Consider the following 13074-nt stretch of genomic DNA (forward strand, 5'->3'; position numbering starts at 1 on the left):
TAAGGTTTAACCGGCTTCACATACCTGCATGTTCACGGTATATTGGCCATGTTTTTATTGTTTTCTTGTTTTCCCTTAAACTTTTTTGTCAAATGTCTTATAAACAGAAATGTGGTCCAGTCATTTTTCTTTTTGGCTCGAAATTAGAAACAAAAACACTTGTAAAATGATTTATGTCTGGACACATCAGCATATCCTTACATATAAAAATGTTTTAACTTGATACAACATGAGTAAAGAATAACTCAAAAAAAAAAGTTAACAGGATAAATATTGAGTGAAAGTTCTGGTCTACTTATGTACATGATCACGACACATAATGGTTGCCCCCTCACCTTCCTATTAATGATGAAAGCCAAATTCACTTCTGAGCTTGAGTTATTAGCAAACACAGATAAACGATGTTCGTTTTTGACAAATTTTAATCCTAGAACAGGCAAAACTATTGTGTGATAAGTAAAAAAAAAAAAAAAAAAAAAAAAAATCAATCATGTAATTAATGATGGAAAAATTAAATGAGCATATCTTGCTGTATTTAGTCTGATGATGTCTAATGGAATCAAACTGAAAGCCAAACAGACATTTATTATTTAGAGAATTCAAGGTTTTCACTAATGTGGTTGCAGTTCCCAAACAAGGGCACATGCTCTGAGAAATTTAAAATAAAGTGATGCATTAGAGATTGTTCAAGTGCCTGTAGTTACCATTTCCCATACATCTTTTAAAAAAAGGTGACTTTTTGTGTCTTGTACAGCCCAAACTTTACAGAGGATGTATTATTAATAATAATGAGGGGAATTCGACATTAAACATTATGGGGGTTTACTTTTCTGTTTCAGCCAAACATCTATAGTACGAGCTCAGTGCAAAGGCAAGTTGTTCAAAGTGCTATTCCAGATACACTATGCAGTTCAGTGATCAGACACCAAATTACCAATTGATAGTTGCACAGACTTGGACCAATTATACCAGTTTCAGAAAAGAGTAAGCAAAATGTATATCTTAGTAAAAATTTACAGAAATGTGTATTCTGTGGAGAATTGTAAGCAGTTCTCTTGGATCTACCAAATAAGACAAGTATTAAATTCCCAACAATATACGTTGAAGTTGTCATCATAAAAACTCTCTCTCTCAAAAAAAAGTACATTTGCACTCCCTCAAAGCACACTCGCCACAGACTAGAAATCTAAATCCGTGACTACTCCATAATAGGACAAACAACTAAAATATACATCAAAAAGGTATGAAAGATCTTTCCAAAAATGCATTCCAGGTATCAGTTAAAAGACCTACTAACATTTAGAAAAATTGGCCATCTCAAATGAACGAACCTAAAAATGAGAGAGGTGATCTGAACAATCTGATCGAGAGGCAGAACTGAAACCAAAAAGCACCACTGAATCTACACAATACAGTCGCAGCATTTACCATTCCCAAAACCACTGGGAATTCAGGAAAACCATATCCTGTTGCGTCCTATGACAATATGAGTTAAATCATTATATACAACCAGGCCTCCTCTGTGCTTGTATACATGTTCTCCACTAGGCAGTGCCATTTACCCACAAACAGCTTGGAGAATTAACTCTACCTGAAAGCTGTCTTGGGTTGGAAAAAAATGAAGCTCCAATAGTGATGAAATACTGCCATCTACAGAGAAGAAGAAACACTGCTATATGAATATACTGGCCACAATCTTCCACAACCATTCCCTGTATCTGAAACAAACAGCGAACCACGAATATTAAAAAAATACCAGTGATCAGAATAACATAGTTCAACTGTCCTTTTTTGTTTGTTGTAATGACTCTTATTGAGGGGGGGAGCAACCATTATCCCATGATAAGCACTACTTAGTGTCCATGTAAAATGCACAAAAACATTCTTCACAAACTACATCAAAGTAGGATTAACTGTTCAGTGTCTCTCCAGTGCCATTTTACAACAAAGGACAATGGTAGACAAAGTCAAACACAGGCATGCTCGCAGCTAACGTCTTTGTGTTCATTGTTCCGAGTTGACAGGAGATGAACGATGCTTCTGTGCAGACACGATGACTGTGATTGACCCCAGAGGGTTGAAGAAATATTCCTGCGGTAGGTTGGAGCTGTACATGAGAGGCTCCCACATCAGGAGACAGCGACTTCTTGTAACAGGACTCCCTCGCTTTATTGTGCTCCTCATCCATCAATCAGCGACACATCAATGTGGGACAAATCAATCATGTGCCTGTGTGGTAATTGTAATAATAAAGTTTCAACCTCTATCTCAGGGGGTTGAGATACTAATGAACACTTATGCTGTACTTTGTACAAAATGTACAAAAGCAAAATTCCAAGACCATCACATTGGGGAAATGTAAAAGGGCTACTACTGTATGTAATTATTTAACTGGCATGTCTATTAAGATGAAAGGAAGAAGATATATTGATTACCTATGGAAGCTCATTTGAAAACTCGCTGCATGCTGGGGACTGGAAAAGGTGGCGACTGCTTTCCTCTGCTGAGGCATCATTTTGAACATCTGCAATACACAGAAATAGAAAAGGACAAATTGGATATAACTAGATGCTCCTCTCACCCACAAGAGGGAGTGAGGGTGGTGAAGAGAAACTGATTCTTTCATTCACTTTCTCTACCTACCCAATCACTACAACAGAGGGCGCTATGGGATCACACTGAGAAAATATCATTACTGCCACTCTAGCTGATACAAATAAACATCTATTTCATCTAGTTCTCATCAAGAGGTACATATCTTAAATATAAAAATGACATCTAAGAGCAAATGGCAGTGCTTATAGCTTTAACTTCTGAGTGACTGAGAAGAATTTTACTCTTAATACAAAATGGGTGCCTAACAAACAAATCTAGTCTAAATTACGATAAATCTGTACTCTTACGAATCAAGCAGAAATACAGCCGGTACCTACCTCTATGGGGCCGATGGATCTCAGAAGGTTCTTCAGCTGAACATCGGTTGTGGATGAGGAGAGGCCCTCTATGGACACAGTACAGTGTTCACTCTCTGCACCTCTTTGGCTTTGTCTGGTGGACATCGGACGTCCTCGACCCATCTGACCACCCCCTCTACCTCGGCCCCGGCCCGACACAACCACCTACACCAACACCAGGTGTGAGAAAAATTTCCCACGAGGGAAAAAATACGGGGAATGAGTGAGAGAGAAACGGCGAAAATACAAACTGAACCTTTCACTGCTTACACAGGCATGTTGATGTTTTAATTCTGCATTTAACTGTGTAGAGAGGAGCTATAGTGTTTCTCAGCACAAAGGAAATTTCAAAAACGCCATGCGTTTCCCCCTTGCACCTCTCACACATACCAGGCTTTCACATGATTGACTTATCATATTTCTACATAGAACATCAACGTCAGAACATGATGCATGTGGCATGGCATATCTTCATATGAGCCCGTGAGTGAGAGGTATGTTTCTTCAGCAGCAGAGGAAGAGGAGGAGGAGGAGGGAGAGACCCCAAAAAGAGAGGAGAGGAGGTAGTGGGAGTGTGGGAGTGTGTGTGTGTGTGTGTGTGTGTGTGTGTGTGTGTGTGTGTGTTGGAGGCGGGGGAACATAAAGGGAGAGGAGCCATGCAAGCGTTATGGTGGCTGCCTTACCCTGTCAGCATCAGTGAGTATAGTAACTGTGACAGCAGCCTGGTGGTGACAGGCGTGCAGAGAGGCCAGGGGACCTTGTGTAGCCCCCCGTGTTACACTGCTTTCAGCTTGTCAATACTACTGCACCTGGCATACTGTCCTGTCTTATTACCTCTACTGCTCGATTGGTATGTCTACTGAATGCCAGGGTAGTGCCAGCGGCACACGACAACTTTACAGGAGACATTTCAGCTTCTTTTATTTCAGAACTGCCATTAGCCCACATTCTGTACTTGTAATATATATATTTTAGGTGAAATGGTTGCTGGTGTCTGCAGCCAAGAAGGTAAGCTCTCATTCATTACATACCCTGTTTTGCTGGGGGTTGCCCATGCCCCCTCGGCTAGCCTGCGGTGTTCCGCCTGGTCCCTGTGGCTGCTGTCCTGCCATGGTAACCTTCCTTTGGACGCCCTGGTTGAGTGGGGTTGCCGACCAGGTGCCTTGTTGCTGCACTGGGACACCCATCGCCTCAGGCCCCTTTCCAGCCTGGATGGGAATGATAGAGGGCAACACTAATTTAGCACCTCTAAAAAATTCCAGCCTTTATCTCCATTTGCAGGCGTCACAAACTGCTGCTCACATTAAGCATTTAGGCAAAGTGTCAAGTTTTTGGACAACAGGGAGAAATGCAAGGCCATATCTACAATGAAAACTGAAAATGTGCCAGCACTGGGGCTGGATCCCTATCAGAGAGGCTGTGGAGAATAGATCAACCCAACAAGGTGATGGTCTCATTATCAAATAAAGTCACAGCTCAACTCTGTTGACATGCGGGGAGGAATTGAAGGTCGTCTCTTCCCCGACTCTGCGGAGAGATGTGACAGATCAATACAGGGGAAGAAAAGAGACGATATCTCTGACCTGTCCCCAGTTGAGAGTAAATGGATTAATCCCTCCTATAGAAATCACAGCTCCTGATTGCGCCCATCAAATGCTAAGCTGCATTACACTGGAACGACGGCAGCTCGATGTGTACCCCATCCCCCTTACACCCCCCTCCTCCCAAGCTTTTGTGTCTTGCGCTGCTTTGTATTATCCCTGATGAAAATATAATTTGCCTCTTATCTGTGTGCCTAAGCCATACAAATCCAAATCCTCAAAAGTGGCAACTTTCTTACACAGGTATTATGTTGCCCCCCTTCAACCAAGAAAGATTAATTACAAGGGTCTTGGATTGGCATTCTTTTGTTGCCTCGCACCTGAGAGATGGGTTGATGGCAAAAAGCAACTGAGGGATGACAGAGAGAAAGAGAGAGAGACAGAAAAAAAAGGAGAGAGCAGATAACATTGTCAAGCTCCCGTTGATGACAGCAGAACAATGTGGAAGAGGGAGCATCTAGAGAATCTTCTTTTCACCACGGCTATAGGCCTTTGCTGTTTCTTTCTGCTTCCATCTCTCTTTCTCCACCTCACATCCCACTCCCCTTTTTTTTCCTCCAAGATGCGGCACATCAGATAGCTCTGCGCAGGTTTCCATTAACGCACTGACACCCAGTTATCTTCATCTGCAGCCAGCCAGCGATTTTGGCTCTGCAGCTTGATCCTCTGGGATGGAGTCAGAAAGCGGCTTATTTCAAATACTATCACATCTCACCAACATGCCTCATCAATGACAAGTACGAATGTTTAACATGCATGCCTTTGTGTTTTTTTCAATAAAGATTAATGTGTAATTAAGGCCACAGCAGTAACTTATCAAGTGAGTATAGAATAGCTGGCAGTGGTAATTCTGGACTTTGTTGGTGTTACTGTCATTCTTGATTTACCCTCTCCGAGGCCTTTATCTATAAAAGAATACTCTTCTGCCCTTAAAAGAGGATATCAACCTTTAAGAGCAGTGATGAGGTGTCCCCAACTCTACAGATAAATGTCATACTCTTCTCTTTAATGCCTACGGCCTTTCTTTGTTCTAAAGGTAAAACGTACGTTAAGGCATTGTGGCTTAAATACCAGTTGCCGAAGCTTAAGAGAGGAAACTCTTAACAGATCAATTTTGCCAAAATGACACAGACATCACCTTGTCATTCCCATAGGTTAGATTTCTTTTAGGTTACAAAATAGACAGTGTGAGGGCACTCAGTGGCATTTAAAACTATTTCATTTCAAAACTATATCGTTTCCCTTGTGGGTAAAAATCAGTTGTAGGGGATCAAATAAATGTCGGACAAAAACACAAAAGAAGGTGTCAGATAGAAATGAAACCATATGCTCACCGCTCCTGAAAGTTTGACGACTCTGACTTTTTGTGGCACCTGCTGGCCTTCACTGCCACAATTCTTTGCCCGCTGCATTACAGTTCTTTTAGCCCCAGGTTTCGGTCCTTGAGTCTGGCCAGGGCCCACTGAGGAAGTTACAGGTATGTTCTTTTGGGGGACCTGAGTAGACTGGATCTGAGCACCAGGTCTGTTTACGTTCTGCAGAGCACTGTTCCTTCGTGGTAGTGGCTGCTGCTGCTGCTGCTGCTGCTGCTGATTTTGTTGGGGCGGCTTCCACTGCTGGTCAGGACCAGGCCCGGGAGTCTGTTGCTGCTGGTTATTACCCTTTACCATCTGCAGGCGTGTCTTGACATTGGGACGTGGTGTAGGGGTCTGAGCAGCCCCGTTGGGAGAAATGGGGATGCCTTGATTAGGATTTTTTAATGACTGATTTAACGATTGTTGTGTTCTCTGAGAAAACTGTCTCTGCTGTTGTGGCTGTAGTTGTTGCTGCTGCTGCTGCTGTGGCTGTTTTTGTTCTTGCTGCTGTGGTGGTTGTGGGTGTTGTTGTTGTTGTTGTTGTACAACGGGGTGTGGTGTTTGTTGATTTTGTTGTACGGATGGATTCTGTGAAGGAGCTGGGCCTTGGTTTGGAGTATTTGTCTGGGAGTTGATCCTGTCTAGCAGCTCCTTCTTCCTGACGCCAGCTTGCATCTGCCGTCTCATCTCCTTCCTCTTCAGGATCTCCTCTCTCAGACGCTTCTGCTCCTCGATCTTCAGACGGTACTGACGCATATCCTCGTCCTCATCAGGGTCCTGTGGCACAAAACACAAGCTGACAATATCACTGCCTGTCTCTACTGACTGGAGGGGGGGGCCGTGTGTGAGCGTGAGTCCTATTTGAACCATATTACTTGGCGTGACACTCAGATGTAATCAAAGTCAAAACCCAAGGGAAGAATGCAATAGTATTGATCTGTTCTTTCCAATTGAATGAGGCTGCTGTCATTAACAAATCTTATTATTGGGTTTTTAATAAATGGGCGTCCCTCTCAGCACACTAACAAGCCCGACTGAGTGTACAATTTCTGGGTCATTGAATATAGCAGGGAAAAAATATTCAAGATTTACAGTACCATTTCAGAGGAATTACACACATTTATCTGAAATAATTTGTGCATTGTGTCAGCAAACTGAATATTTTTCAAGTCCTTTGTTGTTGTTTTTTTTCCAAGTGTTAAAAAGCTGACCTGTGGTGCCTCGCTGGACGGTGTGCTTGGGATTTCCTTGCGAACCACTGTCCTGCCTGCTCCCCCAGGCTGTGAAGCAGTCTTGGCAGCAACTTGGCCTCTTCCTCTGCCACCGTCAAACACCGGCTGAGTGTTCTGCACGGGACGCACCCCCTGTGTTGCCTTGGCAACAGGCCTGACGTTGGCGGCAGGGGAGGCGGCGGGGCGGGCACTGTTCATGGTTGTGTTGCCAGGTGCTACGGGAAGCTCCCGTAGATTGCTGTTGCGCTGAGGAAGGATCTGCATTTGCTTGGAAACAGGTGTGTTCTGAAGGAAGGGTAAAATATAAACATTTCAGATTGTGTTTACACTCAATCTTACCTTTAATATATTTTTCGATCTATTCATTTTGCATAAAAGCTTTGTTTTGTTTACTGAGGAATGATGCTGATAGAATAAGGTATAGTATTTAGAATCAGACAGTGAAAATAAGTGCCCTGTTCCAGCCGCCTTCAATCAGTTTGAGAAGAAAATAGATGAGCTAATATGTTAATGTCTTACCATCCTTTGCCTGTTGGACATGTTGCGCTGTTGGGGGTTCTGAGGGCGGGGAGTCATCTGCCTGGGGCTACCATGCGCCTGCTGTTGATGGAAGGGATTCTGCCCATGGTGCATCATGGGGCGAGGCTCATTGAGATTTAGCTGTTGCTGCTGATGATGGGATAACTCCTGCCTATGATGTTGCTGCTGCTGGTGCATAGGCTGATGGGATGGCATGGGGTCATGATGCGGAAGCTGGGAGACGGGAGGGCCATGCATTAAGCCCTGGAATCAGAGAAAGAACACAAACTACAACATGAGAAAACCAGGTGAATCAGAACTTATTGTCACATATAACACTAGATATCTCTGTGCTTCCTATTTCATTTTTAACTTAAACAGCTTTTGTTCTTATAAATGCTTTTCTTAACATTTAGAAAATGCTCTGCATGTAATTAAGCTCCAATTGGTGTCCTCATGTATACACGTAGTAGTACTACAATAGTGATTTGATCACTAGAGGGAGCTCTTGTCCATGTCTCATAACAAAATGTAGAGGTGCCAAACAGACATGAGTCTTTTTCCTTAACGCCTCACTAGCAGTTAATATGATAACTAGTCTAGTCTATTCATGTGTACAGTACTCTAGTGTAGTCATTGCTCTTGCCACAACATTTTAACAATATAGAGCAAAGCAAATGAAATTCATGAATCCATCACAGAGAAAGCATGTGAATTGTTTGCCAGGCAGCTTTACAAGAATTGTAACAGGCAGGATAGAAGATGCTAAAAAAAAAGATCAAATTAACATATTTACCAAGCAAATTCAAGAACAATACGGGAAGAAATAAAGAAACAGCTGACACTATTTATGTGCAACAAACAGACGCAAATACACAGACACCTATTGGTTATAAAAAATCACTTACTCTTAGTCGTACCTGCATCCCAAACTGGACTTGTGGAGGATGGAAAAGGTTCCCCTGCTGGCCAAACGGCTGACGAGGGCCCATGAAGGGCCGGGGCTGGTTGGGGGGGCCACCTTGTTGATTCATGCCGACCATTCCCTGGTGACCTTGGTGGTGAGGGAGGTTGGGTCTTGGAGGTTCTCTTGGAAATAGTCCTAGTGGGCCCTGGCCCGGCTGGTTGAAGGCTGGTCCTGGTGGGCCGAAGCCCATTTGGCCCTGGCCGGGCAGCTGCTGCTGGTGTAGGTTGTTGCCGCTGTTCATCAGAGGGCTGGGGCCCTGGTGATCAAACATGTGCTGCCCTGGAAACCGTGTTGACTCTGTGTGCTCTGTGCCCACAAGAGAAGACCAAACAACAACAACACAACAGAGATGTCAATTTTTCGCCTTGTGAGCCAATTTCAATACATCAGTAACTCCCTCTCCAGATGTATAGTGTTATGGCAAGGGAAATGAAAACAGACAACTCTATCAAGGTGAAAGGGTAAACAACTGAGTGGGATGTATTTCTATTTAAGTCAGCGTTAATACCGGGAATTACAAATCAGAAATGTATATGTTTAATGCAGTTTTCCACAGCTCATTCAGATGTATATATACACACATGCATATAACATGAGTGTTGCTAATAGAGCAGCACCAGAAAGCTAGCAGCATACCCTGTAGGTATACTGCCAGAGGTGATGTCGAATAGGGTTAAATATGCTAAGAGAGCTTTGTAACCCTCGTCAAGGCTGGGTGTGGAACTCACCTCCCATAAAGAGGGGCTCTCTGTCCTGGGGGCCTTGAGGTGGCTGGTTCCTAAAGGGCTCCATGTGATGAGGGGGCCGCTGGGGCTGACCAAAATTACCTGGCATGTGTTGATGGAAGTCTCCCGGTCCCTGGGAAAACACAAAACTCATGAATTATAGGCCATACTGGGAGCTCAATAATCACAAACAAATTAAACTAATGAAAAATGGGAATTTGTTGTGGAGCACTGCATCGGGCAGGGAGGGCTTGTAATTGAAGGGCTAGGGTCATTAAATAGACACAGAATCTTGACTTGTAAACATCAACATGCATGCCAATATTAAAGAAACCCTTCAGCATGAATTTGTGAGCAAACCTGCATTAATGCTACTTGGGGCTTTGTTGATAAACCTTCTAAAAGTCCGTCTCTAACAAGGAAAGGGTATTTCAGGAGGGGATAAGTGCCCTCATCTTTGTTTCAACCACTTCGTATGTTAGACAGCTTTCTACTCATTGCATGCATGCTACTCCTCATCTATCTTCCAAGGAAAACTAGATAACAACCCTTTAATCCCTCCTTGGAATTCGAATCCCCCTCATAACTGTCTCCTATATTCTTTTAAACATCCATCTCTGTTGAAAAATTAACCTGCTATTCAACACGTGGCACTTCCACAAATGGGCTCCTTGCCTCCTCCAAGCCTATTGTAAATTACTTAAGATGCTATCAAGGCTTAATCCATCTTTATTCCACTGCTGTGTGGCGGTATTTAGAGAGGAGAGGTGTTAGAACGCTAGAAGGCCAGAGTCCCAAAAACGTGCTTAACAGAAAGTTAATCAAAGGGGCTTACAAAGACAGGGTATCACAATGGGGGCACTATCATACTGTTCTAAAAGGTCAGACAGGCAGGTTTTTCACAATGAGGACTCCGGTGTCCATATAATACCTCTCAAATAACACTGCTCATCCTCTCACTTCTAATCCCTGATAAACAGGCAATGGGTTGTTCAATATGTAACTGATGCTGAGCCAGTGAAGGGATAACCAAGGTAAATATAATGAAGAGCGGTCAAACGTCAAAGTATTTAATGAAGAATGGAGATTTGAGTTTAAAGAGATGTTGTTGACAAGAGATAACAGTTAATGAGCTGTGATTGATTCAAATGTTGTCATGGAGGCATTTTGTGTTAATGCACCAAGATATGGACTACTAGTATAGCTCACACTGACAACATTTTCAAATTGTGTGGTCAATGGTGAAGCTTGAATGATAAATCGATCATCAGGAAATTAAACAGCAACAATGTCGGTAATTTTCCTTAAAAATTACCAACAAATCACTGATTTCAGCTTGTCAAATGTGAATATTTACTGGTTTTCATAGTCTTTTGTAATAGATAACTGAATATTTTGGGGGTTTTGAACAGTTGGTCAGACAAAACAATGGGCTCTGTAAAATTGTGATTGTCATTTTTCACTATTTGATTATTATTTTATCAACCAATCGCTTGATCGAGAAAAATAATTAGCAGAACACTCGATAAATGAAAATAATCATTAGTTGTAGCCGCCGTTGGTATATTTTGTGGTTAAACGGAATATCATTATCTAAACTGATGAAATATTCTAATAACTGTAATTGCCGCTGAGATTAATATTTCAAAACCAGTCTCCACCAGCAAAAATTTAATGCAATAGTACTAGAGGCTATGACCCCCCATTCGCCTGGTCTTTTAACAATTAAATTTGATGGGATGATAATGTATGATAATCACGAGTAATCAGGTGCCCAGTGGTAAATGGAATGTTGCCGGCTGGTATGTCACCTGCATTTCAAATTGTGTCCTTGGCAACGGCAGCCTAAATGCAATTGACAGCTGGGGAATCCAACACTATGCTGATCATCAACCCAGTTGTCTGCATACCCTTCCAACCCCACCTCCACTGTCTGATAGGAGGCAAAATAGCTCCCCGCTGCCATGCTATCAATATCTAGCACAATCACAGACAGCGGGGAAGAGGAATTGCTAAATAATAAAGAAGTAAATAAAAATATTGGGGGGTTTTTTGTTCGTTTTTTTTTTTTGGACAAAGATGGACTCTTATGTGAAAGCCTGGCTCGTTTGGCAGCAGGGTTGTGAATCCACATGAATGCAATTGGATGCAGCTATTTTCCGATGCCTAATTTGCATAAATCCATATAAAATGCACTTTCCAGGAAGATGTCAGTCAGTACCAGTGCCACCTGATGCCTGGGCATCATTAACTAAAGGATGGAGTAAGTTAAGGCACTTTGGCTGACTTGCTAGCGAGCCATTTCCCTCCATACAGTAATTACTTTAAAGGCATTTCTGTCATCTCTTGGATGGGTTCTTTGTGAGTGAAATAAAGGACCTTTTCTTATAGGAAATCACTGACTTAAGATCCCTTTTCTCTGACGTGAAATTCAGCTTTCGAAATATATGGTGCAAAAAGGCATGAGCCTCACCCCCAACCCCATGAAACTACTACCACGTTTCATTAACTCAAATATCATTCCAAAAAAAAAAAAGGTCTCTTTGCCTTTGGGACACAAACTTGTGGAAAGTGATTTTTAACTGGCAGTATATCCTGGTTTCACAATTCCATTATGTGCGAAGCTGGCTAGTCTGAGCCCCAGCCCATCCATGAAGAGTTGCTAACTAAGTCCCGTCACTGCAGCCCCGACCTCCAAAAGTCTACTGCCTAAAGCCCCTATCACGCATTTCCAGTTGTGCAGCCAGGCTCGTATCAGTGTTTACAGATTTGCTTTAACAGTATTTGGCCAGGGCAGGCAGTCTAATTGCCATAATGATATTGCTCTCACAAAAAAAGGACGCCAACCGTGTGGAGAGGGAGAGAAAGTGAGGTGAAAGGGAAGGAGAGGAGCAGCTGCTACTCACAGGGAACCTCTGAGGACCCACAGCAGGTCTGGGCTGGCTCTGAGCAGGAGGCATCAAGGGCACTGCAATGAGAGAGAGAGAGAGAGAGGAAGAGAGAGAGAGAGAGAGAGAGAGAGAGAGAGCAAAAGAAAGGGGTGTGTGTGGAGGGGGGAGGGGGAGAAAATTAAAATGAGGGGCAGTCGGCAGAGAGAGGATGGTGATAGTAGAAAGGGAGGGGACCATAAGACACCTCCATGCTAAAGGCTGTTACACAGGCATACATGTTACATGTTATCTCTGAGTTGTTCCTCACATCTTTACATAGCTTGGCGCAGACCAGGGAGCTTAAGGAAATATTAAATACATGAGGATAAATTGCCAAATTCAACAAATAAAAATGAATAAGACATTCGCTGTTTGACAACCTTTGGCACAAAGCAATTTAATAAAATGGATTTTAATATTGCTGGCATCAACATAAGGGTTACTGTAATTGTCAATTTGTGCAAATGGAAAACATTAAATTGGAATCTATCACTTAAAATAAATATGTAAATAAATAAAAAATACAGACATATATATATATATATATATAGATAGATATAAACACGTGCACACACACATAATCATAACCAGAGGCGATCCCTGATCTTCCAGAACACGTCTTCCTCTCAGGAGCAAAACCCTAACCCCCACATGTGCACTTGCTCACAGTGACACACACACACACACTCACACACACACACAATAACATGCTTTGCAAACAAAATTTCAATCTTGGCCTGGACAGACAGGCCAGATAAACCCATCTCAGGGAATGAAATGGTGATGCCGCC

General features: G+C 42.6%; 1 protein-coding gene across 4 annotated transcripts in view; it reads right to left on the reverse strand.

Moving 5' to 3' along the window:
- rbm33a (RNA binding motif protein 33a) overlaps positions 1-13074 on the reverse strand; it is a 30481-nt gene continuing 17407 nt past the window's right edge. For 2 of the 4 annotated variants that reach the window (XM_044340152.1, XM_044340151.1), the window contains exons 10-19: positions 12260-12321; positions 9357-9486; positions 8570-8934; positions 7662-7925; positions 7122-7427; positions 5890-6687; positions 3986-4162; positions 2934-3119; positions 2436-2524; positions 1-2229 (exon numbers count right to left, since the gene is read on the reverse strand). In XM_044340152.1, coding sequence (XP_044196087.1) covers positions 2181-2229; positions 2436-2524; positions 2934-3119; positions 3986-4162; positions 5890-6687; positions 7122-7427; positions 7662-7925; positions 8570-8934; positions 9357-9486; positions 12260-12321 — 2426 coding nt within the window. In that variant the 3' untranslated portion in view covers positions 1-2180. The remainder of the gene's footprint in view (positions 2230-2435; positions 2525-2933; positions 3120-3985; positions 4163-5889; positions 6688-7121; positions 7428-7661; positions 7926-8569; positions 8935-9356; positions 9487-12259; positions 12322-13074) is intronic. The other 2 variants (XM_044340153.1, XM_044340154.1) reach the window with 2 other exon arrangements.

The sequence above is a fragment of the Thunnus albacares genome, chromosome 21 (assembly GCF_914725855.1).
Source record: "Thunnus albacares chromosome 21, fThuAlb1.1, whole genome shotgun sequence".
In the NCBI taxonomy this organism is placed as follows: Eukaryota; Metazoa; Chordata; class Actinopteri; order Scombriformes; family Scombridae; genus Thunnus; species Thunnus albacares.